This window comes from Stegostoma tigrinum, chromosome 9 (genome assembly GCF_030684315.1).
Source record: "Stegostoma tigrinum isolate sSteTig4 chromosome 9, sSteTig4.hap1, whole genome shotgun sequence".
NCBI lineage: Eukaryota > Metazoa > Chordata > Chondrichthyes > Orectolobiformes > Stegostomatidae > Stegostoma > Stegostoma tigrinum.
In genome coordinates, this window is record NC_081362.1 from 47221612 (window position 1) to 47245312 (window position 23701).

At 39.4% G+C, this 23701-nt stretch overlaps 1 protein-coding gene across 11 annotated transcripts in view; it reads left to right on the forward strand.

Annotated features, from left to right (window-relative positions):
• Positions 1-23701, forward strand: part of LOC125454627 (reticulon-4-like) — a 91075-nt gene that overhangs the window by 53199 nt on the left and 14175 nt on the right. For 8 of the 11 annotated variants that reach the window (XM_048535590.2, XM_048535591.2, XM_048535592.2 and 5 more), the window contains 2 exons: positions 18212-18419; positions 18889-19027. In XM_048535590.2, the coding sequence (XP_048391547.1) occupies positions 18212-18419; positions 18889-19027 (347 nt within the window). Of the gene's footprint in view, positions 1-10536; positions 10689-11087; positions 11219-11340; positions 11408-18211; positions 18420-18888; positions 19028-23701 lie in introns of those variants that run through there. The other 3 variants (XM_048535598.2, XM_048535600.2, XM_048535601.2) reach the window with 3 other exon arrangements.

Below are 23701 nucleotides of genomic sequence, written 5' to 3' on the forward strand. Positions count from 1 at the left end.
TTAATACTGCATGATTCAGTTCGAACTTTTTAAAATCACTTAATTTTTTGTGTAAAATCTCCTTTAAATAATTGGCCTTGTCTGCATTCGATACATTGTTCCATACAAACATGGAATTGCTACTGTGCGGAAGGAGGCCAATTGGCCCATTGGGTCTACACCAACCCCCTGAAGAGTAGCCCACCTGTGCATTCCTGAACACTGAATAATTTCAGTAGGCCGACTTACTTAATCTGCATACCTTTGAATATACTACATAACTAAATCAGGTTGGTTTTGGCTTGTGGCTGCCAATTGTGTCTACAGTCTTATCAGTATCCTTCCAACTTTGAAAAATACTTGCTCTGTTGATGAATTGGACTGATGCCTGCTGCAGGCAAAGTCTTCAAATTTATTTCAAGTTAGTGAGTACTGATATGTAGGGGTTTCATTAGGCTGTCCAGAACAGCTTGTTGAGAACATTTCTTCATTTATGAAAGAAATAACTGATCTTGTGTAAAGAAGAGAGACAGAGTATGCAGAAGATTGACTGGAAACAATTGTTTGGAGTTAAAGGGTGTTACTTGGATGGAAGAATCGTCAAAAACAGTGCACTCTGCACTCCATGCTGAGTGCTTTCATCTTATGCTGAAGGGAAGGTAGTTTGAAATAGCCTAAGATTCTTTGGTCAAATACTTTATTGAACTATTGCAATGATATCCTGGAACTGAGTTAATCAGTTTGTTAACTGTAGCCATATTTCTTTGCATCATCTGTGATTCCTGCGTGAGAGAAATTGAAATGTGCCCTCCCCTTGCACAAAGGTTGGACAATCATGTAGCAGGTCAATGAGAGTATTACAGAATGTGTATGATAGTGATCTAAAATCAGAAGGATTTCATCATAAAACAGATTGACCTGAGTTAAGGAAATCAAGATGAAGCAGCAGTTTGCTTAGAAATGAAATGAAAAAGGCAAGAAATCTCATGGGGAAGTGGTGCCTACACGGTAGGATGGAATAAAAAGGAAGAAAGGTGATTTGAGGGATTTTGATTTGCATATCAACTGGAAAAATTAGACAAGTATAGGCAGCTGATTAGAGTATTGTTTTCCAGGTAATTTCTTCGAACAGCATGTTCTGGACCCACCCAGAGAGCAGGCAATTCTTAGACTTGGCATTGTGCAGTGCAAAACTATTTATTAATCACCTTACAGTGAAGGCACCCTAGGTGGCCGCAACTATAACACCATAGCATTATATGTTTGGTTTGAAGGGGGAGAAGAGTAGACCTGAGACTATTGTTGTAAAGTAGGGGCCTGCTGTGTAAATTTCAGATGTATGAGGTTTTACACAACAGCAAACATGAATATTTGTAGAAATTGTAGAAAATTCCAAAGCAATAAATTAATAACTTAAATGAGTAGTTAATAAAAGTGAGTTTAAAAACCAAAAGACCTCAGGATGCTGTAAATCAGGAACAAAAACCAGGTTGCTGGAAAAGCTCAGCAGGCCTGGCAGCATCTGTGAAGGAAAAAGTTAACATTTTAGGTCCGGTGACCCTTCATCGGAACGGTCATTGGACCCGAAATGTTTACTCTGTTTTTTCCAAAAAATGGGTTAGTGTCACATTTTAAAGCTAACATTTCAGTTAAGCAGGATGAGAGAGCGAGAGAGAATGCAAACATGAAAGCAGAGCCAGCTAAAATGAACCAGCAAATTAAGTTGAGATAGGTCAATAGAGGTTGTTTCAAGATATGTAGAATAGATGCATTCTAACAGAATAAAATTCTGAAGAGGGAGCCACCATTTATGGTTAACTTTTCTTAAAAAACAAAAAAAGCAGTTTTAAGCTTAACAGAAAAAGCATATTATTGGGCAAAATGAGTGGCATGTCAAAGATTAGATATTATTTACTGTTTTTTATTATGTTCAAAATAACACGAGGGAAATATTTAATTGAGTGCCAACAAGGAATATAAAAACAAATTTTCCATAAGTATTTTAAAAATAATAACTATTTTCTCCCAATATATTTATGGACACATTGTTTTTATAATCCTATTTGCATTCTCTCAATGTAAGTGTTAGTCATATAGAAAGTGAATTTGCAGAAGTTCATAATTATTGAATCCCTATAGCATAGAAGCAGATCATTTGGTCTACCTAGAGCACACTGATCCTCAAGACAATTCCACTTAGAACCACGTCCCTACCATATCATTGTCACCTTGCATTCCCTATTGCTAATCCACCTAACCGGACATCCTTGATAATGGGAACCGCAGATGCTGGAGAATCCAAGATAATAAAATGTGAGGCTGGATGAACACAGCAGGCCCAGCAGCATCTCGGGAGCACAAAAGCTGACGTTTTCGGCCTAGACCCTTCATCAGAGAGGGGGATGGGGTGAGGGTTCTGGAATAAATAGGGAGAGAGGGGGAGGCGGACTGAAAGATGGAGAGAAAAGAAGATAGGTGGAGAGGAGAGTGTAGGTTGGGAGGTAGGGAGGGGATAGGTCAGTCCAGGGAAGACGGACAGGTCAAGGAGGTGGGATGAGGTTAGTAGGTAGGAGATGGAGGTGCGGCTTGGGGTGGGAGGAAGGGATGGGTGTGTGTTATACTGCATCCATTGTACCCGGTGTGGCCTCCTGTACATTGGGGAAACCAAGCGGAGGCTTGGGGACCACTTTGCAGAACACCTCCGCTCGGTTCGCAATAAACAACTGCACCTCCCAGTCGCAAGCCATTTCCAGACCCCCTCCCAGTCTTTAGATGACATGTCCATCATAGGCCTCCTGCAGTGTCACAATGATGCCACCTGAAGGTTGCAGGAACAGCAACTCATAATTCCGCTTGGGAACCCTGCAGCCCAATGGTATCAATGTGGACTTCACCAGCTTCAAAATCTCCCCTTTCCCCCACCGCATCCCAAAACCAGCCCAGTTCGTCCCCCCCCCCCACTGCACCACACAACCAGCCCAGCTCTTCCCCTCCACCCACTGCATCCCAAAACCAGTCCAACCTGTCTCTGCCTCCCTAACCTGTTCTTCCCCTCACTCATCCCTTCCTCCCACCCTAAGCTGCACCTCTATCTCCTACCTACTAAACTCATCCTACCTCCTTGACCTGTCCGTCTTCCCTGGACTGACCTATCCCCTCCCTACCTCCCCACTTATACTCTCCACCTATCTTCTTTTCTCTCCATCTTCCCCCTCCCCCCCCACCCCCTCCCCCTCCCAAATTTATTCCGGAACCCTGACATCCTTGGGCACTATATGGGAAATTTAGTATGGCCAATCAACTTAACTTGCACATCTTTGGACTGTAGGAGGAAACCCATGCAGACACTGGGAGAATGTGCAGATTCCACGCAGACAGTTGCCAGAGGATGGAATCGAACCTGTGTCCTTGGTGTTGTAATGCACAATGGTAATCACTGAGCTACTGTGCAACCCAAGAGTGTGGAAAATATGGTGATGTAGATTAATTGTCTATCTCTGTTCACACCAAAACACACAGATTCATTACCTTATTACTTACAAGAATTTTTACAAAAGCTCCCTAAAAACAATCTACTTCAAAAGGATTGACTTCTCAGGCTAAGGTCATATAATTAAACGTATTGGTTGAATGAAGAATATAAGATGAGGACAATTGAAATAGGTTGAGAAAATAATTCCTGTTGCATTGGCGCCGAAGGCGTAATGGTCCAAGTGACTTTGCTTTCGGTGTTACAACTTTTGTTTAAGACAACAGACAAAACATGTCTGTCAGTGTGAATTCTGCAAGGCTAAACCGTTCTTAACAACTGAATTTGTTGGAAGTAACGGAATGGTCAAGTATAATGTAGTAGATGTCCTATGTTAGATTTTCAAAGGACCTTTACAATACCACAGACTTGAGAGAAATTTTGACATGTGAGAAGTAATGGCATAATTTGCTAAGTAGATAGCATTATTGGGAATGAACATTTATATTTAAGGACTAAGTCAAAAACTGAGGGATTTGGACCTGTTTGGAGTTTCGTGGATTGAAAATTTACCATGTGATTTCTTGGAATTTAAGTCAACAGTTTAGTATGTTCTCTGGTTTACCTGCTGTTTACTGAAAGTCAAATGGTTTTTGAGAAAAGATGAGCAACATTTGGAGAGAAATTCCATATAGGGTTCATGGTAATTGTTGGAAAAACTTGTGGATCTTCAATGCTAATGGTTGCCCCAGCAGCAGTTTCTGGACTTGTTTCTGCTTTCTAAACTTCAGTGGTTAGTAAGGAGGAAACACCAGGAATTGGAGGTATCTCCTGCTGTCAGTAGAAATTCTGGGAGCCTGATGAAGGTTCCAAATATCAGGATGTATGGTTATCTTAAACCCTGAGAAGCTGAGCTGTTGCCACCTTTCTGAAGTCTCTGATCCAGCTGAACATCTTCCATCAATTTTGTCGCTAGGAAATGAGGTGAAATGTGAGAAGTCATTGAATTTTCTTCTTTGGTTTTCAGACCCTTGGCCAATAGTGTTCTTTTCTCTTTGCCTTTTCTTAAGTGTCATCTCTGAACCCTGTTGTGTTTTTGTGCCCGAGTGTGTCTGCTTTTGGGATTAAGGCATTGTCCCAATTTCCAGATTGAAATTCATGTTTTGACCAGGTTTTGTGTCCTCTTTCAAGAATAAGGTTGATGTTTTAGTAAACAGATTATATTAAGTTCATTAAAGACACCAGCTGAAAGACTGTAACTCTGGATACCATTCCTGCTACGAAAGAGAATCAGTTGGCCATTTTTTGTGATTCAATCAATGGTGTGACTGGAGTATTGAGGCTTTGTTGTCAGTGCATTCTCCCACACTCATTCCTCCCATTACAGCTGCAATGTAAAAATATCTGAAAATAGATACAAAGGGCAGCTATTCAGATTAAGTGTTTAAGATATTCTGAGTAATACAGCAAAGGGTGTTCCATAGTATTCATAATGTAAGTTCATAGTTTGGAATTTGGGGGAAAATAAATCTACTAAATAGCAGATAATAGCAAATTGGAGGGTATAATTCATAAAGAAAAAAGCTGTAGCTTAATACAAAATGATGTTAGATAACTGTCCCCAAATTTATGGCAAATGAACTTGAACTTGTAATGAAAATGAGATAGATGATGTACTCAGGTAATGCTTCTACTTTTCATACCAATCGTTTAAAAATGAAACTGACATAGCTGAGCAAAGTGCTTTTAAATGTGTGAGTGAACATTTCATTGAAGGCAGTATTTCAGGTACGAAAGTGTTTCACAAGCATTTCTGAATCATGAAATTTATTTCTGGGGGAAGTTGATTCAAAAGTGATGTTTTCTAAACTTATACAAGACACTAATCAGGTTGCACTTTTAAGAATTACAGCAATCTGGAACGATTGAATAGGTTGGACCTTTTTCCTAAAAAGAAATCTTGGAGGTGACTGAATAAAAGATTTTTATGAATGGCTTAACAGGACAAATATTCAGAGAAATTTTTTCCGCTTGAGATAACCGAAAACTAGGAGACTATAAATATATATTGGTTTTTAATAAACCAATTAGGGAAAGGTGAAAACTATTTACTTAAGTATCTACCACCTACAAACTGGCATTTACTTCAGTTGTTTTCAAAATGAAATCTGACAGGAGGGAATTGAAAGATATATGCTGAGATGTTTTTCTCTTGACCTAACAGTACAGGCCAAGGGCAGGCCCTTTAATCCACCGTGTGTACACCAGCCATGATGCCACTTTAAACCAATCACATCTGCCTGCATGTTGTTCCTGTGCGCCTCTTCCCTGCCTGTCAATATTTGTCTAAATGCTTCTTAAGTGTTGCTATCTTTATCTGCTTCTACCGCCTCCCCTGGCAGTGTGTTCCAGGCACCTACCACCTCTTTTTTTTCTTAAACAATATGCCTCGCGAGTTGAAACATTTTTTGAAAACCACCTCCCTTTCACCTTAAACCTGTGGCCCCAGGTATTTGATATTTCCACCTTGGAGAAAGACATTGACTACCCACCCTATCCAAACCATCTCTAATTTTATACAGAGATAGTAGGAACTGCCGATGCTGCAGATAATACTGTGTGAAGCTGGATGAACATAGCGGGCCAAGCAGCATCGGAGGAGCAGGAAAGCTTGACGTTTCTGGTCAGGACCCTTCTTCAGACCCTTTTTCTGAAGAAGTGTCCTGACCCGAAACGTCAAGCTTTCCTGCTCTTGCTGCTTGACCTGCTGTGTTCATCCAGCTCCACACCATTTTATCTCTGTAATTTTATATACTTTTGTCAGGTTGTGCTCCAGCAAAAACAGTCTAAGCGTTCCCAGTAATCTCTTCTCTAGCTTGCCAAAAGTTCTGGGAAACATCCGATCAGGTCCTGGGGATTTATCTACCTTTTAATGTGTTTTAAGAACTCGACACCTGCTCTTCTGTAATATGAACTCTGTTCAAAACATCACTATTTATTTCCCTGCATTCCCTAGCTTTTGTGGTTCCACATGTTGATGGCCACTTTGATCTTTAAGGGGCCATATTGTCTCCTGAGTTGCTTTTTTGCCCGTAATGTACTTAAGGAGAATTCAAAGTCACTCTCTAACTCTATTTGCTGAGGCTATCTAGGGTTTCTGTTTTGCCCTCCTGATTTCCTTCAGGTATACTCCTATTGCCCTTGCACTCTTGGGATTTGCTCAATCCCAGCTACTTATAGCTCTTTTTTTTTCCTCGATCAGTCTCTGTTTCAATGGGTCATCCTGCCTCCAGCTTTGTCCTTCCAAGCTAACAGGATCATCGTATCTCTGAATTCTCATTGTCTCATTTTGAAAGGCCTCCCACTTCCCAATCTTCCCTTTTATCGGTAAATAGCCTCCCCCAATCAACAAGTTTCTGAAACCATCAAAATTGGCCTTCCTTCAGTTTCGAACTTTAAGTTCTTGGTTAGTTCTAACCTTTCCACATGATCACTTTGACCCAATGAGCTCCCCCACTGATACTTCAGTCACTAGCCCTGCCTTTATTTCCCAAGAGAAGGTCAAGTGTCGCTCCTTCGAGCAGGTACGTCCACATACTAAATAAGAGTTTTCTAGTATACACAGAAAATTCCTTCCCATCCAAGCCCTTAACAGTATGATGGTCCCAGTCTACATTTGGAAAGTTAAAATCCCCACCATTTATAACCCTGTTATTCTTTCAGATATGTGAGATCGCTTTACCTATTTGCTTCTTAATTTCCTGCCGACTAATAAGGGGCTGTATAATACAGTCCCAAAAAGGTGATTATCCCTTTCTTATTTCTCAGTTCCAACCATCTAATTTTACTGGATGATCTCCCAGGAGTATCCTTCCTAATTACAGCTGTATTGTTATCCCTGATCAAAATCACCATTCCCCCTCTTGCATCCCTTTCTATCCTTCCTATAGCATCTATATCCTAGAATATTTAAGCTGCTAGTTCTGTTCATTCCTGAGCCACATTTCTGTAGTAGCTTTTATATCCCAGTCCCATGTTCCTAACTATGGCCTAAGTTCATCTGCCTTATCTGTAGGACGTCTTTCACTGAAGTAAATGCAGTTAAATTTCTCAATCTTATCTTGTTGTCTGCCTTGACTATTTGACTTGCTCCCCTTATCTACAGTACCAGCCTCAGCCCTTTCCTACTATTGCTTTTGCCTATCACCACCACCCCCCGCCCCCTGCCCCCCCGGAAAAAAAAAACACACGCACACGGTTTAAAGGCTCCCAAATGGCATTAGCAAATCTCTTTAAGGCTACTGGTCCCTTTCCATTCAGGTGGAACCCATCCCTCTTGTACAGTTCCCAGTGGCCCAAAAATGTGAATCCTTGCCCTCTGTCCAGATATTATTACCCTCAAAGACCTACTTTTTAATCACCTATTTTCCTCCAAGTTTTCTAATTGATCCAAATCCTTCTGTAACCTTTTGAAAACATTCTGCACTATCCACTACTCCACCAACTTTTCCCTTCTGCAAACTTCCTAATCCTACCACAGACACTTTCATCCTACAAATTATGAACAACACAGGTACCAGCACTGATCCTTATGGAACACCATTAGTCACAAACCACCGGTCAGAAAAATACTTTGTGAGCTCTTTATTTTGTGACCGTGCTAATTTTGTATCCAACTTTCCAGCTCACTGGATCTGCATTGTTTAATCTTCTAGACTGGCCAACCATGAGGAACCTTGTCAAACGCTTTACTAAAGTCCATGTTGACATTTATTACCCTACTTGCTTCAATCATCTTTGTCTTTCCTCAAAACACTCAAATCAAATTTGAGACATGATCTCCCTGGGATAAAGCCATGCTGACTATCCCTAACAAGTCCATTCTTTTCCAAAAGTGAGTAAATCCTGCCCCTAAGAATCATATTCAGTACTTTCCCCATACTGAGGCTCGCCAGCCTATTGTTTCTTAGATTATCCCTGTTGCCCCCCCACCTTAAACAAAACAACACCATTGTCTATTCTCCAGTTTTCTAGGACCTTGCCTGTGGCTGAAGAGGACACAATCTCAGTCAAGGTTCCAGCAAACTCCTCCCTTGTCTCCCTCAGTATCCTGAGAGATCCCATCAGGCCATGGGATTTATTGTTTTTAATGTTTTTCATGACATCCAACACTACAACCTCCTTTAATATTGACATGCCCTGGAATATCAATATACCCCTTGTTAATCTTACCATCATCCATGACTAACTCCTCGGTTAAAACTAATGCAAAGTAATTGAGTCCACGCATGCTATGCTTTCCCTAGCTATCCTCCTGTTTCAAATATATGTATAAGATGCCTTGGGATTCTCCTTTAATCCTACTTGTCAGGACGTTTCATGGCTTCTTTTTAGACTTTCTAATTCCTAATTTAGTTTATATTTATCAACAACCTTGACCGATTTCAGGTTTCTAAACCTTAGGGATGTTTCGCCCTCCGTTTTGACTAAACCTTCAATATCTCCTGTTATCTAGGATTCTGGAATCTTGCTGTTTATATCTTTTACATCCTCGCAGGAACATGCTTGTTCTGAATTCTGACCAACTGGTCTTTAAAAGACTCCCACATGTCATGTGTGGGTTTGGCCTTTGTTGTAATTAGCATTTCCCCAATTTAGCACTTTCGCCTGAAGACCAGTCTTATCCTTACCAATAACTATCTTAAACCTGTGGAAGTATGATCATTGTCCCCAAAGGCCTGGTAAGACACCTTGCCCACTTGGCCTGACTACATATTGTTTCAAGGAGCTCTCCTGGATGCACCTAACAAATTCTACCCATCCGAGTCCCTGACAGAGTCAAATTGGGAAATAACTCACTAGAACAAATCTGCCATTTTACATCCTTCCCTGATCTGTCTACTTATCTGTTCCTCTATCTCTTGTTGGCAATTGGCAGGCCCATAGTATAACCGTATTATTGTGATTGCACCTTTTACTTTTTCCTGAGTTCTGTTCATATGGCTTTGCTGGACGTGCCCTTCAAGATGTTCTTTCCTGATGCAGTTGTGATGTTCTGCTTAATCAGTAATGCAACTCACCTACTCCTTTGCATGGTGCCCAACCATGCCTGAAACATTTAAACCCTGTTGAGCTGCCAGCCCTGCCCTCTCCTCTTTCAACCAAGTTTCTGTAATGGCTGCAACATAATTCCATGTACTAATCCCAGCTCTAAGTTTATGTGCATTACCTGTTAGACTACTCGCACTACAATAAATACTCTTCACTTTAAAACACCAACCTCACCTGTGTTCAGTGACCTGGCCCTCCCTAGTTCTTCATAGTAGACTTATGTGCCTTAATGTCTGCAATCACAGCATGTGCTGACTTCTTACTTTGGTTCCCACTCCCTTGCCACACTAATTGAACCCGTTCTCTCCCACCTCCCCCCCCACCCCCCCCAAAAAAAAAATGAACATCCTTGCAAGGATATTGGTGCAACTTGTTATCCTGTACCATGGAAGTTACAAAGATACACACAAATAAGGCAATGGAGGTACCTGAAAATAAGAGTGAGAATTTCAAAATCGGATTGCTTGATTGAGAACATAGGTCAGCCCACAAAGGTTGGTAATCAGACTAATTAGACAAAAAATAGGTTATTTAATGCCTTTAATGCAACTCTATGCAAATTTGAATGCTAAAAGCATTTTCACTTTTGGAAATTTTGAGATTTGTATAAATATCCTCTGTGAACTGGAAACTTAGAGGTGTAAGTATATTGATTATCTTGTTTTGGAATTCATAAAATCTAAACTTCTTTGGTGTATGAGAAATTATTTTCATCCTATTAAAAACCTGAGTCTAAAAAGCTTGAATTGATCAACATGTTTACAGCTCAGAGGGTCTAGGCCTGAAACATCAGCTTTTGTGCTCTTAAGATGCTGCTTGGCCTGCTGTGTTCATCCAGCCCCACACTTTGTTTACAGCTCAACTACTTTGATAGATTGTATATTACAACCAATGCCTGGTATTAAAATGGTCAGGTGACTTCATTCGTTGTACCAATCCCTTGTCTTTGCAGTTAACCGTTTTGGACTTGATATTTTAGTTAAGCCTCCATGCAGTTGCCTCCAGTGTCTGAATTTGAAGGCCCTCAATATCTGTCTCTGGACTAGAATTTGTAATTGAGAGCAGCTGTAGGTTGAATTGCTTTTGTGTTGGGAAATGGAGTGTTGGAGTAGCAACTGGAAGAACAAGGGTATTTACTGTTTAAGACTTTTGTTCAGTTAAAGTCACATCCTCCTATTGATGAATTTCTCCTTTTGTCTATTTTTTCTCAGTTGATTTTCATCCCCCTCGGTGCTGTCTTGTGTGCTGTTGCATTGGATTGAATCAGTCAAGTCAGAAATTTTGGTTAGGTAGTTGTCTTTCATCTAATCACTCTTTGTTTATTTTTGTTTTTACCCTTGTAGCAAATACAAACCATAATATTCCTTAATCTTGTCTGTAGCAAATATATTGGAAATATGGACATTACTAAAATCTTAATTCTCAGGTTTCGGGCATTTTTATGTTGCACAAGTTCCTAAACAGTCATTGATTTGTTGTAGATTTCAGTTGCGCAGTCAAATACTGCACAAAGACTAGATCTGCTATTTGTGCAATGACACAGCAGACGGCTACGTATGTAATTTAACCTCTATACGACCTAGCAGGAAGTAAAAGGTTGTAATCAGCTGTGCCGGAGCTCAGTGCATGTGAGCAGCTTCAAGATGGATGCCAAAATGGGTTTGTAATTCTTTAAATTATTTTCATATGCTTCAGTTGAGATCTTTTCCCCTGGTTTGATTTCAACAGAATGTGTCATCTCTGCTTTATTTTGATTTTGAAAATCGGTGTCTGAATTGCAGTTCACTATTATGGGCAGAAGGACAAATGAGGTCAGATTGTGCACATTCTGGAAAGATTACATAAAAGGTAATGAGTATTTTCAGCATGAGAATACTTCAGTATTAAACATTCTTGTTTTAAAATCTAGAGTGGTTTGAGATAGATTGGTTAAAGGTGGAGGGTTGTAATTGGATGAGATCAGCATGCTTGTTGCAGCTTATACTATTTTTAGGCATGGCAGATGCCAGCAGTTGCATACCAAACATTGCAGTATTTTATATGGTCTGCTCAAAGTTTACACTGTTGCACGGCTTTGAACTGATTCTAAGTCTCGGATACGAGAAACCAAGCCTTTAATTTGGAATATTACCACAAGTAACAAGTGAGAATGAGTCATTGGCAGTATTGTAGATCTTTAACTGCTTCTGAACTGAACAATTGAGGTCTGTTTGGAAAAAAGCAATTTTCTTGTCTTCACACCCAAAATGCACCTTTCATTAAAGTAATGCGTCTAATGTTTTTAGATTTATTATTTTGTAGGTACATATCAAAAAGGTAGAACAATACGAAGCTTAACTAATGCCCTAAAGCTGTGTTTCAGAAATTCCAAATCTCATTGTTGATCATGTTTTTAAAAAGTATTGGTTTGGCAGTTTCAAGTCTTAACCCACAGAATGTGGTTATTTAATACAACATTTTAGATATGTTTAGTGTCTGGCCTGTAGTATTTTTAAAGCAAAATGAATATCTGGAGACATGAACAATTATAATCAAGTTATAGGTGAGTGAATTGGAATTACCACTTGGGCATCTTTATAAAAAGGAAATATTAACTAGAGCATTAAATATGATCTGTTTAAAAGAAGAAAAGCAATCAGGGTTGAGCTAGGAAATCCATTAAAACAAAAGAGCTGATAATTGAAGTTCAGCGCAATATTTTCATTGATAAAAATCCTAGTGGGTCGGAATAAATAGACTGGTGGGCAAAAAAGAAGCAAACAGGCCTTGAGCTATATGTGTATCTCCAAAAAAAGTTACAATTTTTCTCTCTTTTTAGATGCATTTTGGGGAGAAAAAGACACTAAATCTAGTTCTAGTTGCTTGTATATTTGTGTTGTATGACCTTTGGCTGTTAATAGATTTACAGTCACTTTATATGGGATTCTTGCGAATGATCCTTTTGGAGGTGGTGTGGATAACCAGTGTACTAAGTGCACAGTAGTCTAATCTCAAAACTTGAACTGACGACCTAGAGATGTGGGATTGAAAACCCCAAAACTAGTATCAATCATGAAGCTAATAGATGGTTAAGGATCTGTCTCATTCACAAATGTCTTTTAAGGAACAAATTTGCTGCTTTACAATGATATGGCTGACGCATATCTCCAGCAATATAGTTGACTGAATCACTCACTAAGATGACCTAGCAAACAACTCAGTTGATTGAGAGCTCCAGCAAAATTGATTTAAGAATAAAATTGGATGGACCACTCATTAACAGTTTAACTGGCAGAAATAACAAAAACATCCCGCCCAGTAGCCCATATAAAATTTCCCTTGGTAATGTTTAAATATATTGCAAAATTGGGAAAGCTGTTCCACAGACTAATCAAGCAATGACCTGACATTGACAGTAAAATACGAATCAGTGAGTGAGTCCTTTTTAATACAATACCTGGGAGTTCTCCATTTTGACTACAGCTCTGAGGTTTTGTGACATTAGGTTGAATATGAGCAAGGAAGCCTGCAGATTATCTGGCACAGGCATGGTGGCATAGTGGTTAGCATAGCTACTTCACAGTGCCAGGGTCCCAGGTTCGATTCCAGCTTCTGGTGGCTGCCTGTGCGGAGTTTCTGCTTTCTCCCTGGCTGTGTGGGTTTCCTCCCACATGCCAAAAATGTGCAGATTATGTGGGTTGGCCATGCTGATTTGCCTATAGTATGCCGGGATGTGTATGCTAAGTGGGTTGGCCATTGAAATGTGGGCTTGCAAGGTTAGGGTAGGGGGTTGGGCCTGGGTGGGATACTGTTCGGAGGGTCAGTGTGGACTAGATGGGCCAAATGGTCTGCTTCCACGCTGCAGGGATTCTGTGATTCTATGATGATTATCTGACTTCGGGTGATAAATCTTGAGTGCTTCTTCTGTACAAGCTCTTCCTTTTATGTTGAATACTACTTGAAAAAACACTGAGCTTGGATACAGAGATTCTGAGTTGGGCACCGACAGCAAGTGGCTCAGTAGCACCACTGAGTGAGCTCGCCAGGTTCTGAAGGACATATTTTCTTGATTAGGCAATGTGAGGCTGAGACAGAAACAAGTTGTTAAAACCTACTTGACATTGTTTTCACTTATCTGCATGACAGGTGTATTTGTCTATCAGCATATTGTCAGGAGTGACACATGTATGATCCAAATGGAGATTAAGACTTTGGTCTTGGTGTTCAAGTTAAATCTGTGCTCCTGTAGTTTTGCTGAATATGTCAATTATCAGTTATAGTTGCAGCCTGACAGGAGTGCTCTTACTAGTTAACTATTCCATTCTTAACTGAGGCAAAGGGTAAATTGGTGTTTGTAGCTTTAACTAAGCATATCTTTTCACATTTCTTCTGCTCACCTGCTAGGGGAAACAGTGAGAAAATATGCCCCAAGTATTGCCAGCTTTACTCTAAACCTGCCTGAAAACAGTTATGTCCAACTCAATTAACAATCACCTGGTTGGTTGACAAAAGTAATCGGTGAAGGATCTTAGGATATGAGGACAAGAATCAATAACTCAAGGAATCAAGAAGCGGTCAACAACTGTAGCTCGCTGAGTTCACATGTGCCAATAAATTGTGAGAAGACCATAAGTCTAAGTCAACTTTGTTGTCAAAAATGAATTCCTGATGGAATTGACATTATTTTAAAGCAGTAAGTTTTTTTTAACCTTTTTGTGATTGTTATAAATTTACTGTAGACTGAGGCCAAATTGAAGAAAAATCCTTTTATTCAAACTTGGGCATAGCTTTACTAGCTGTAGAATTCTACTCGAATATTTTAATTCCAAGGAGAGGGGTAACCCCATTTTTTTTTTAATGAAAAGAAAGGTTAAAAAGTGTGACAGCAGATCCTAGGGATTAACTTTTACTGGGAAACTCAACTGAATCAGTAACAACAAGAGGTCAGAAGCTAGAAGTACTGTGGTGTGCAAATCAGGATTGTGTTGGGATACTCATACTCATCCAGACAAATAATCTCCAATAGTACTTAAGCTCATGGTCAGTTGGACCAAAACAGTCCTCTTGATCGATTCAACATCTGCTTAATCATTAATGCCCTCCTCTACTGTAAATTGGCAGTAATGTGAGACCTCTATAAGATGCACTGCAATGATTTGCTAAACCTCCTTTGAGAGCATCTTTCAAATTTGTAACTATCATCTAAATGATCGAGAACAGGAGAGATTTTTGATAGGGGGCTTACAGGAAAGTAAAATCATAATTATTACAACAGAATACAGCCTTTAGGCTCATGATTACACTGGCTTTCTGAATGACCATGTCTCTCTGTGCCAGTCTCTTGACTTTTTTCTGTAAGCCTGCAAATATTCTGAAAATAAACATTTCAATTCCCTTTTGAAATTATTCAGTTGAACCACCTTTTACCACTGGCTCTGGCAGAGCATTCCAGACCATGACTACATGCTGAGTGTAAAAGTACTTTTTCTTCCAACGTTTTTGCCTATTACTTTAATTATCTTGATATGAAACATGTTACTTCCCACTCTTTCTTAATCTTATTGGATGATAGAGCAGGCTGAAACTGTTAAAAAGACTACTTGTAATTCCTGGTTCCTAGATGCATGGGAACATCACTGCTTTGCTTTGCAAGGTTCTCTCCACATCCCATGCCATCTTAATTTGGAACTATATCATCTGCTGTTGCTGGATCAAAAACTGGAACACTCTTACTAACGTTGTGGGTGTAGCAAACCATGTGAACTGTAGTGGTTGAAGAATGTGGCTTGCCATTAGCTAATGGGGCAGTTACAGGAATGCACAGATTGATCTAGCCAACTGCTCACATTCCACAAACAGAATGGTATTCACATCTTTTGGAAACAATGAAATTCAGTAGTTATGGGGGTCACTGCCACAAGAATGCTATCATTTTTGAAGAGTTATTTCAGGTATGTTTCCATTGTTAGTCTGAATCTCTTCTTTCCCCACCCCCTCTAAAAACGGGAGCATGAAATGCGTCTACAAATATAAAAAGTGGGCTTTAAGAAGTTTGCAACTGCCTGGTCTTACTGAGGCACTGTCAATTAATCATAACTTTTAGTTTGCCAACTGTCAAAATTTAATTGCTATTAACACATGGAGAAGAAATGTTTTAAGTTGTTTTTGTAAGGTTGCCTTCTGAAAAGCTATGGAACAGTAGCTTCTGGGATCTCTGGCATCTGAGATTAAGTGATTATTGCACATAAGCAATTCACACTTATATAGTGCATTTAAAAAGAACATAGTTTCAAGATGTTTATTGTGATGCCTTTTTATAAAGGAGATACCTGGGTTGGACACTAAACTCTGGATCAGTTGCAACACTGAACAGCCTGTTTCAGTTTCTTTGCCTGGCTAGCAAGATGGAAATGATGGCACAGATATAGAATTTTAGCATGGCAGTAGAAGCTGTTGACATCAGTGGAGTTGGTGCATACCTCTTTGAAGCTGACCTCGTACCTTGAAATGATGCCTATTTGATTTTGTAAAAGAAACAAATATGTAAATGGTGTTTTTACATTTTTTGAAAAGTGTTGTCAACTGTGTTGGATGGTGATTTCCTCCTCCATTTAAGAACTTACTGGATCATCTGCCATTTAGCATGTTCAGAGTTGACAGGCTATTCCTGGTGACAACAGGCGGCAGCGAGAACAAACCTAGGTATCTTTGTACCTAAGATGGTTCCCTAAGTGGCGACTTCATTAATTGTCACTGCACTCGTGCATACATGTGACAATAAACCTGATACAGCTCCTGTTGGAAGCCTTCACAATGGTGATGAGTTGCCAGCAGCTTTCTGCCAATCAGAGGTCAGCAGTCTGTGGTAGCTTACTCTTCACCCCTGGATCTCCTGAGAAAGTAAGATTTTATTCCTCTTCCTGCAGGCAGAGACAGCCCAGGGAGTAAGAGGCCAGGGCAAGAGCTGGCTTATGGAGGATCCCGGTCCTGCCCACTAGTCATTTTGCTTTCTGATTAGGGATCAGGCGAGTTAAAACCTTTTAGATGTCTTTTAATTGACTGCCTCAGGGCCTCAGTTGCTGGTGAGTTGAGAAAATCACCCATGAACTTGCTCACTCAATAATAAATTGGCGTGGCACAGTGGCTTAATGGTTCTCACTGCTGCCTCGGTGTCAGAAACCCGGATTCGATTCCAACTTCTGGCAACTGTCTGTGTGGAGTTTGCATGTTCTCTGTGTGGGTTTCCTCCCACAGTCCAAAAATGTGCAGGCTAGGTGGATTGACCCTGCTAAATTGCCCATAGTGCTCAGGGATGTGTAGATGGGTTTATAGAAGGATGGGTCTGAGTCGGATGCTCAGCGGGTTGGTGTGGACTTTATTGGGCCGAAGGGCCTATTTCCATACTGTAGGGATTCTATGAACCTGTCTAACTCTCTATGAAATTGCGGAGTTGGTGAGGAGGTACATTTTCATTTCATTCCAGGGCGTCGTCTCATTCTTTCTCCTTGCCACCTCTTGGGTAGGGGGGAGTGGTGATCATTCCCATGGTTTCAATATTTGTTTTGATTTTGTTATGACTGGGGACAAAGAACATCAATGTTAATTTTAGGAAACTATAAATTCTTGTTTTAAATGGAAATTGTCATGTTTCCATTATTTAAATCTGGAGATGTGGGCTGACTGATATAGACAGTAAACATCCATTTTTAATGATTCATTTGTTTTCTGTCTGGCTTTACAAATACCTTTGATTTTGGTTATGTATTTTAAAAGCATTTTATTTATGATCTTCATGCTGTAGTAATAGCTGCAGTGCATTTATCGACAATAGCTCTATTAGAATAAGCTTGTTGATCTGTTATCAAGCGGCAACCATTCAACATGGTTAATATGTTCTTTGTGTAGAATGGACCAAAAAATAAATCAATAACAGATTGATAGAATTGTCTTATTGAGCTTTAGGAAAATTGTAACTTTAAATAGGTTCCACAAATTCATTTTAATTGGCAGACAGTTTGTGGGCTTACTAAAATTTTTGTGCAGTTTAATATTCTTCCCAAAATGGAGACTTTTAAAAGATTTGATATTCACCATTATTGTCCTTCAACATGCCTTTCACTAGATTGTGTGAATTTTCCAGCTATTCAGTGAATGGCTGAGGGCAGTGCTACTGATGGTGAAATTGGCAGGTCTAGTCGTGCTATGCCCTTCTGTCCTTCATCTCTTTTTCCCATCTTCCAAAACCGAACACTTTTAGCAGCAAATAAAGCTGGTTTACTGATTTCTTGGGCCATCTAGTAATTTTAAATTACATTTTAAAGTTAAGTGTCCATAATACAGTTTAGCAGTTTTGTTGGATTTGTAATTTTGTGTCTTAGTTTGATTTACTGATGTGGCGAAGAAGAGCACACCTGAGAGCTAGTAACCACAAGATCTGGGTATTGGCTTGTCAGGGTGTGTGTTTTAACACCTACCCAGCACAGTTTGCAAATGATGTTTACACATTAATTTGCAGTTCTGTTCCAAATACAATTGTTGAACATAGTTACTGACTTGATTTTAAGGTAATCAATAACTACATGACACATTACATTGGATTATGCTGCATGTTATGCAATGAAAATAGTTGACGTGATGTGCTAACTCATAGTTCTCCCCCTTTAATTCTGGCAGTGGTGGACTTAATCTACTGGCGTGATATTAAGAAGACTGGATTGGTGTTTGGTGCGAGCCTGTTCTTGCTGCTGTCTATGACAATTTTCAGCATTGTCAGTGTAATTGCATACCTTGCCCTGGCACTGCTTTCAGTTACCATTAGTTTCAGGATATACAGAGGTATTCTGCAAGCAGTGCAGAAGTCTGACGAAGGGCACCCGTTCAAGTAAGTATGATTTAAATGATTGGAGTTACTTAACCCTGACGCGTATTGTCATATTAATCTATAATATGAAACATTAAGAGCGTGTGAAGAAATTGAGCAATCGTTCTCGACATTAGTGCATTTCTTTTTGCATGTAACTCAAAACAAGACGTATTACCACTTTAAGGTGAAATTGTTATCCTGCATTATTTTGTGGGCATTTCATTGTTTTTAGAAATTTTCTTGACTAACTTAAAAGCTGTTATAATGAACTGCATTTGTATCTTTAGCAAAAATTAATATTTTTACAAGGCATGCTGCCATTCCCATTCTGTAGTGTTGGAAGTTATCATAATTAGCATTTAAGATAAAGGCAAAAAGTATAACTTAGATGGTTTTTAGTTTATCAATATAGCTAGTTCACAGCAGGATTCCAATTAGTTGGTAAATTCCTGTTTTAGTTTTGTACACTGCCATAATTTTTTTTTAGGGCCTGTTTGGAGACAGACATTGCTGTATCTGATGAACTAGTGCGCAAGTATAGTGATGTTGGGCTAAGCCATATCAACCATGTGATTACTGAGCTAAGACGACTGTTCCTTGTTGAAGACCTGGTAGATTCTTTGAAGGCAAGTAGTTGTTATTTATCTTGTCTTAAATGTTACCATTTTGCTAATACAATATTGCAAAAGTAGGATTTGAGATTTTGGGTTTTGTGAAAGCTTTTGCAACATTTGAGTGCTAATATTCAAGGAGATTTGTTTAATAAATGACTTTTTTTTTAACATGCAAACAAAGAGCTTTTACCAAAGCCAAATTTCACAAATGGATGTTAATGAAATTTTGGGCAGGGTGAATAAAAGCTTGACCAGGAGTGGGTTTTGGGGAGGATGAGGGGAAAGTGTGTTTAAGTTCTATTTCTGGTCACCAATAGCAATATTTGAGTTTTGAGTTCTGAAATGCAGGATGGTTGATCTCGAAAGTCAACATGCAGCTTCATTTCTATCTGCAGAATGTGATCTACCCATTTTCTGTTTGCACTAGTATGGCACACTATAAGTGTACAGACAATTGAAAGAATAGTTAAACCCATGTCAGGAAAAGTTCCTGGATATTCTGAAGGCAGATAATCTACAGGCAACCATCTCAACGACTATTCATTTTTGCATTACTTTTGCTGTTCTTTTGATACTGTCTGTGGATTTAAAGTAATCTTATTTTTCCGTTTGCCTCCAATTGTCCAGAAATCCAGTTGAGTCAATAACGTTGCTGCATGTAGGCCAAGGACGGCACATTTACTTCCCTGAAGATATTAGTGAATCCCTCCGTTGTTCTCTCACTCTCCCACTCGTCCTGTCCCCACCCCAACTTCACCAGTCATAAGCAGAGATTCAAAATAAATTAGTGCCTCAATACATTGTTCTCCTGTGACTTTCCTGCCCACCCACTCAGGATACCTTTTGGCACAAAAAACATTACCTTTGCAACATCTAGTAAAATGTAGGAATAATATGAAGTTCATTTCCTCACATCAAACTGATTTAATTGAGACTGTCAATCTGTGAAACCCAATGCATTGGATGGTTTTCATAAACTCCCTGCAGATTGATCTTTATAACAATGTATTGAGGCAGTGGTCTCAGACCCTTTGTTCTTGTGCTAGAGAGTTTGTGAATTTAATTGACAGCAGGTGTTGATTTTGAGTGTCAATATCCTGGGAAAAAAGCTAATCTTATTTTGTTCTAATTACTCATGCTTTATTTATTGCTAAGATGGCTTTAAAGTAAACATTCAAGGAAAGTTATTGGTGCTGGAATGTTTCAATAGAATGTTTCAATAACTTGAAATTCAAACATAATTTCCTGTCTTTTGCTAGGTGCATTAGATCTTTACGTTTGCAAATGTTTTAATGCAAACAAGTTCAGATACTTGAATCTTAAATCCATGTTTGTACAAAATGTTGGCAAAATTCTCTTTAGTTCTTTGCACAAATTGATACCTCAAAAAGAACGTTTACTGTTTTTAGAATATTCAATCCAAACTTTGTACTATTTTGCTTTGAATTTAGATTCATAAAAAGAAAATTGTTTGAAAGCAATGTCATCATGACTGCGAGTGATTTATTTATTTGTTGCGTAATATGTTCAGTTAATTTTGCATGCTAGCTAGAGATGTTTTAGTCATACAATTTATGTGTCAGTTTTATTTTACTATCCAAACAGATTTGACACCTATGCCATTGATATTTTGTACTAATCGTACTTCAAAACTTACTATAGACTGGTATAGCTAACTGGTCATTTTGCTTTGAAATTGGGAGGAGGATGAGTACTGTTAATTCGAAATGGTCTCCTAATTAGAACTCAAGAGCAGGTGAATGGCAAAATTTGTGGTGTTGAACTTGAACCAGACAACTGCTGTGCTGACAGACAACAAAGTGTGAAGCTGGATGAACACAGCAGGCCAAGCAGCATCTCGGGAGCACAAAAGCTGACGTTTCGGGCCTAGACCCTCCTTCAGAGAGGGTCTAGGCCCGAAACGTCAGCGTTTGTGCTCCTGAGATGCTGCTTGGCCTGCTGTGTTCATCCAGCTTCACACTTTGTTGTCTTGGATTCTCCAGCATCTGCCGTTCCCATTATCATTGCTGTGCTGACAGCACTTCTGTGCTTTTGCGCTATAAAATGGTTCACTGCTTAGAACAGACTTTGGGAGAATAGAGTTATTTAGGATGATTCGAGTATGATTTGTCTAGACTTATTTACATTTACAGTTTCTACCATTGTAGATTTTAGTTTATTTTGTTTGTTTTTGCTCCTCCAATGCAATCCTGTCTGCATTCACATGTCAGGTGAAGAAATAAATTGTTCAAGCAAAATTATAAGCAATGCCAGGAGTTTTTGAATGCCCTGGTGATCTTTGGCGTAATTTTGAAGTGATTTTACAAACTTAGCTAAATTGGATTATGAGTATTTTACTGGTCATTTCTGATGGCAGAATTCAAGTTAGTCAGTTTTACAGACACTTAATTTTGGGTTTGTAAGATTTAGACAACCACCCCACAGGAGAAGCTAGCCAAGAGTGTTACTGTCATCCAAATAACCTTTAGCTAAATCATATGCTGTAAATTTCCTAGATATTTTAAGGCTCTCTTCAGAAAACTAATTTCCCTACTTGAGGAAATGCGTAGGATATTGGTGTTTGTTCCAGTTTTTACAAAATCTGAAATGAGACTATATTTATGAATTTTACAATATTATTAACTAAAATTAAGGCAGAGCTTTTCCTTAAAACCCCAAGCAAGTTCAGTATCTTTCCTGTTTGGAGAGTGTTTTTTGGGAGGTATTATGAACGTTTCTAATATGTGAGGTTTCGGTGAAATGATCTTTTTAAAATATTCTTTTGGGTTTCCTGTGCTTTGCAAATATGGGTGTCAACTCTTCATGGATTTCCTCACAATATCACATGGAAATGGATAATTTAACATTATTCTTTAATTGGAAGATTCCTTTATGAAGTTGAACTACTACCTAGTCAGTATGATCATTTGTACTCCTTTCATCCCTTACTTATCATTTTAATCTGAAGAGAATTCTTTAAAGGTTTGTCTGTCAAGATGTTTTATTTTATCTGTCTTTGAATGTTGTTTTATCCTAGTTTCTAATGATATTCATTTGATAAGAATCTTTGGATTTCTCATCAGTCGGATGATTCTAATAGGTCTCCTGTAATCAATATTATTGTTATGTCCAGGTGTGATTCTTTTTTGCTCTTCCCAGGCCTTATTGTTCAAACATTTTTGTTGTTTCACCTGAACAGTAATTTAATTGTTAGCGTATAAAATTGCTGAAGAACTTCAGGACTGTGTACCTGTGGTGACAAAACAAGGTTAACATTGAGCCTAGTGACCCTTCTTCAGAACATGATGTGGAAGTGCAGGTGTTGGACTGGGGTGGACAAGGTCAGAAATCTCTCAACACCAGGTTATGGTCCAACAGGTTTATTTGAAAAATTCGAAGCTGAAGAAGGATATTTTAAATAAGCATGTTGCACTGTAACGTGGTGTATGTGATTTCTGAACTTCTTCAGAACTGATAGTTAAGAAGGAGTGTTATTTTATGCTGATGATAGGGGTAAGGGGTGCCGAAAAGGAGTGAGCAGAGTGTTGGAGAGAGAGCCCAGAGAGATTGTTCAGTCTGTAAAACTGACTCCGAGCTTAGAGTTGCCTGCCAACTCAACACATCAGCATTGCTGTGCCAGCATTTCTGACTTGGCCTGCAGCAAGACTCAATGCATTCGAGAAGAGTGACACCTTGTGGTTGGTGCCATACCTGACGACAAAGGAAGATGGTCATGGATGTTGGAGGTCAGTCATCTCAGCTCCAGGACACATTTGCATCACTGAATCCCTCGCTATCAATGTCCTGGGGCTGTCATTGGCCAGAAACTCAACTGGACTCACCACATATGCACAGTGACTGCAAGTGCAGGTCAGCAGTTAGGAGTACTGCAGTGGATAACTCACCACCCGAATTCTCAAAGCCTGTCCACTACCATCTACAAGGCACACATCAGGATTTTGATGGAATACTCCACTACCCTGGATGAGTGCAGCTCCAACAACACTTGAAGCTTGACACGATCCAAGACAAAGCAGCCCACTTGATTGGCACTATGTCCAAAAGCATCCACTCCCTCCACCATCGTCGTGTAGTAGCAGCACTGTATTATCTGCAAGATGCACTGCAGAAATTCACCAAAGATCCTCAGCCAACATCTTCCAAACCCATGACCACTTTGATCTAGAAGGACAAAGGCAGCAGATATACAGGAACACTGCTACCTTCAAGTTGCCCTCCAAATCAGTCACCATCCTGACTTGAAACTTTATTGCAGTTCCTTCATTGTTGCTGGGTCAAAATTGTAGAACTCATTCCCTAATGGCATTGTGGGCAAAACCACAGCAGGTGGACTACAGTTCAAGGAGGCACTCACCACGACCTTCCAAAGAGCAACTTGAGACTGGCAATAAATGTTGGCTGGTCAGCCAGCAATGCCCATGTCCCACAAAATGAGTTTTAAAAACAAACCTTCACCTTCTGCTTGGGGACCTTTGCAACCCTCAGGGCTCAATATTGTGTTTAACAGTTTGAGTATGACCATCTCCTAGGTTTATTATTCACCTCCACTCCCTAGATCTTGTCATAACATTGGTTGCTTTCAGCGCAGCCAAACCATTTTCATCTACTCACTACTCATTATAATATGTCGAGCTTCTCTTCTTCCCTGGCTTACTGTCAACAATC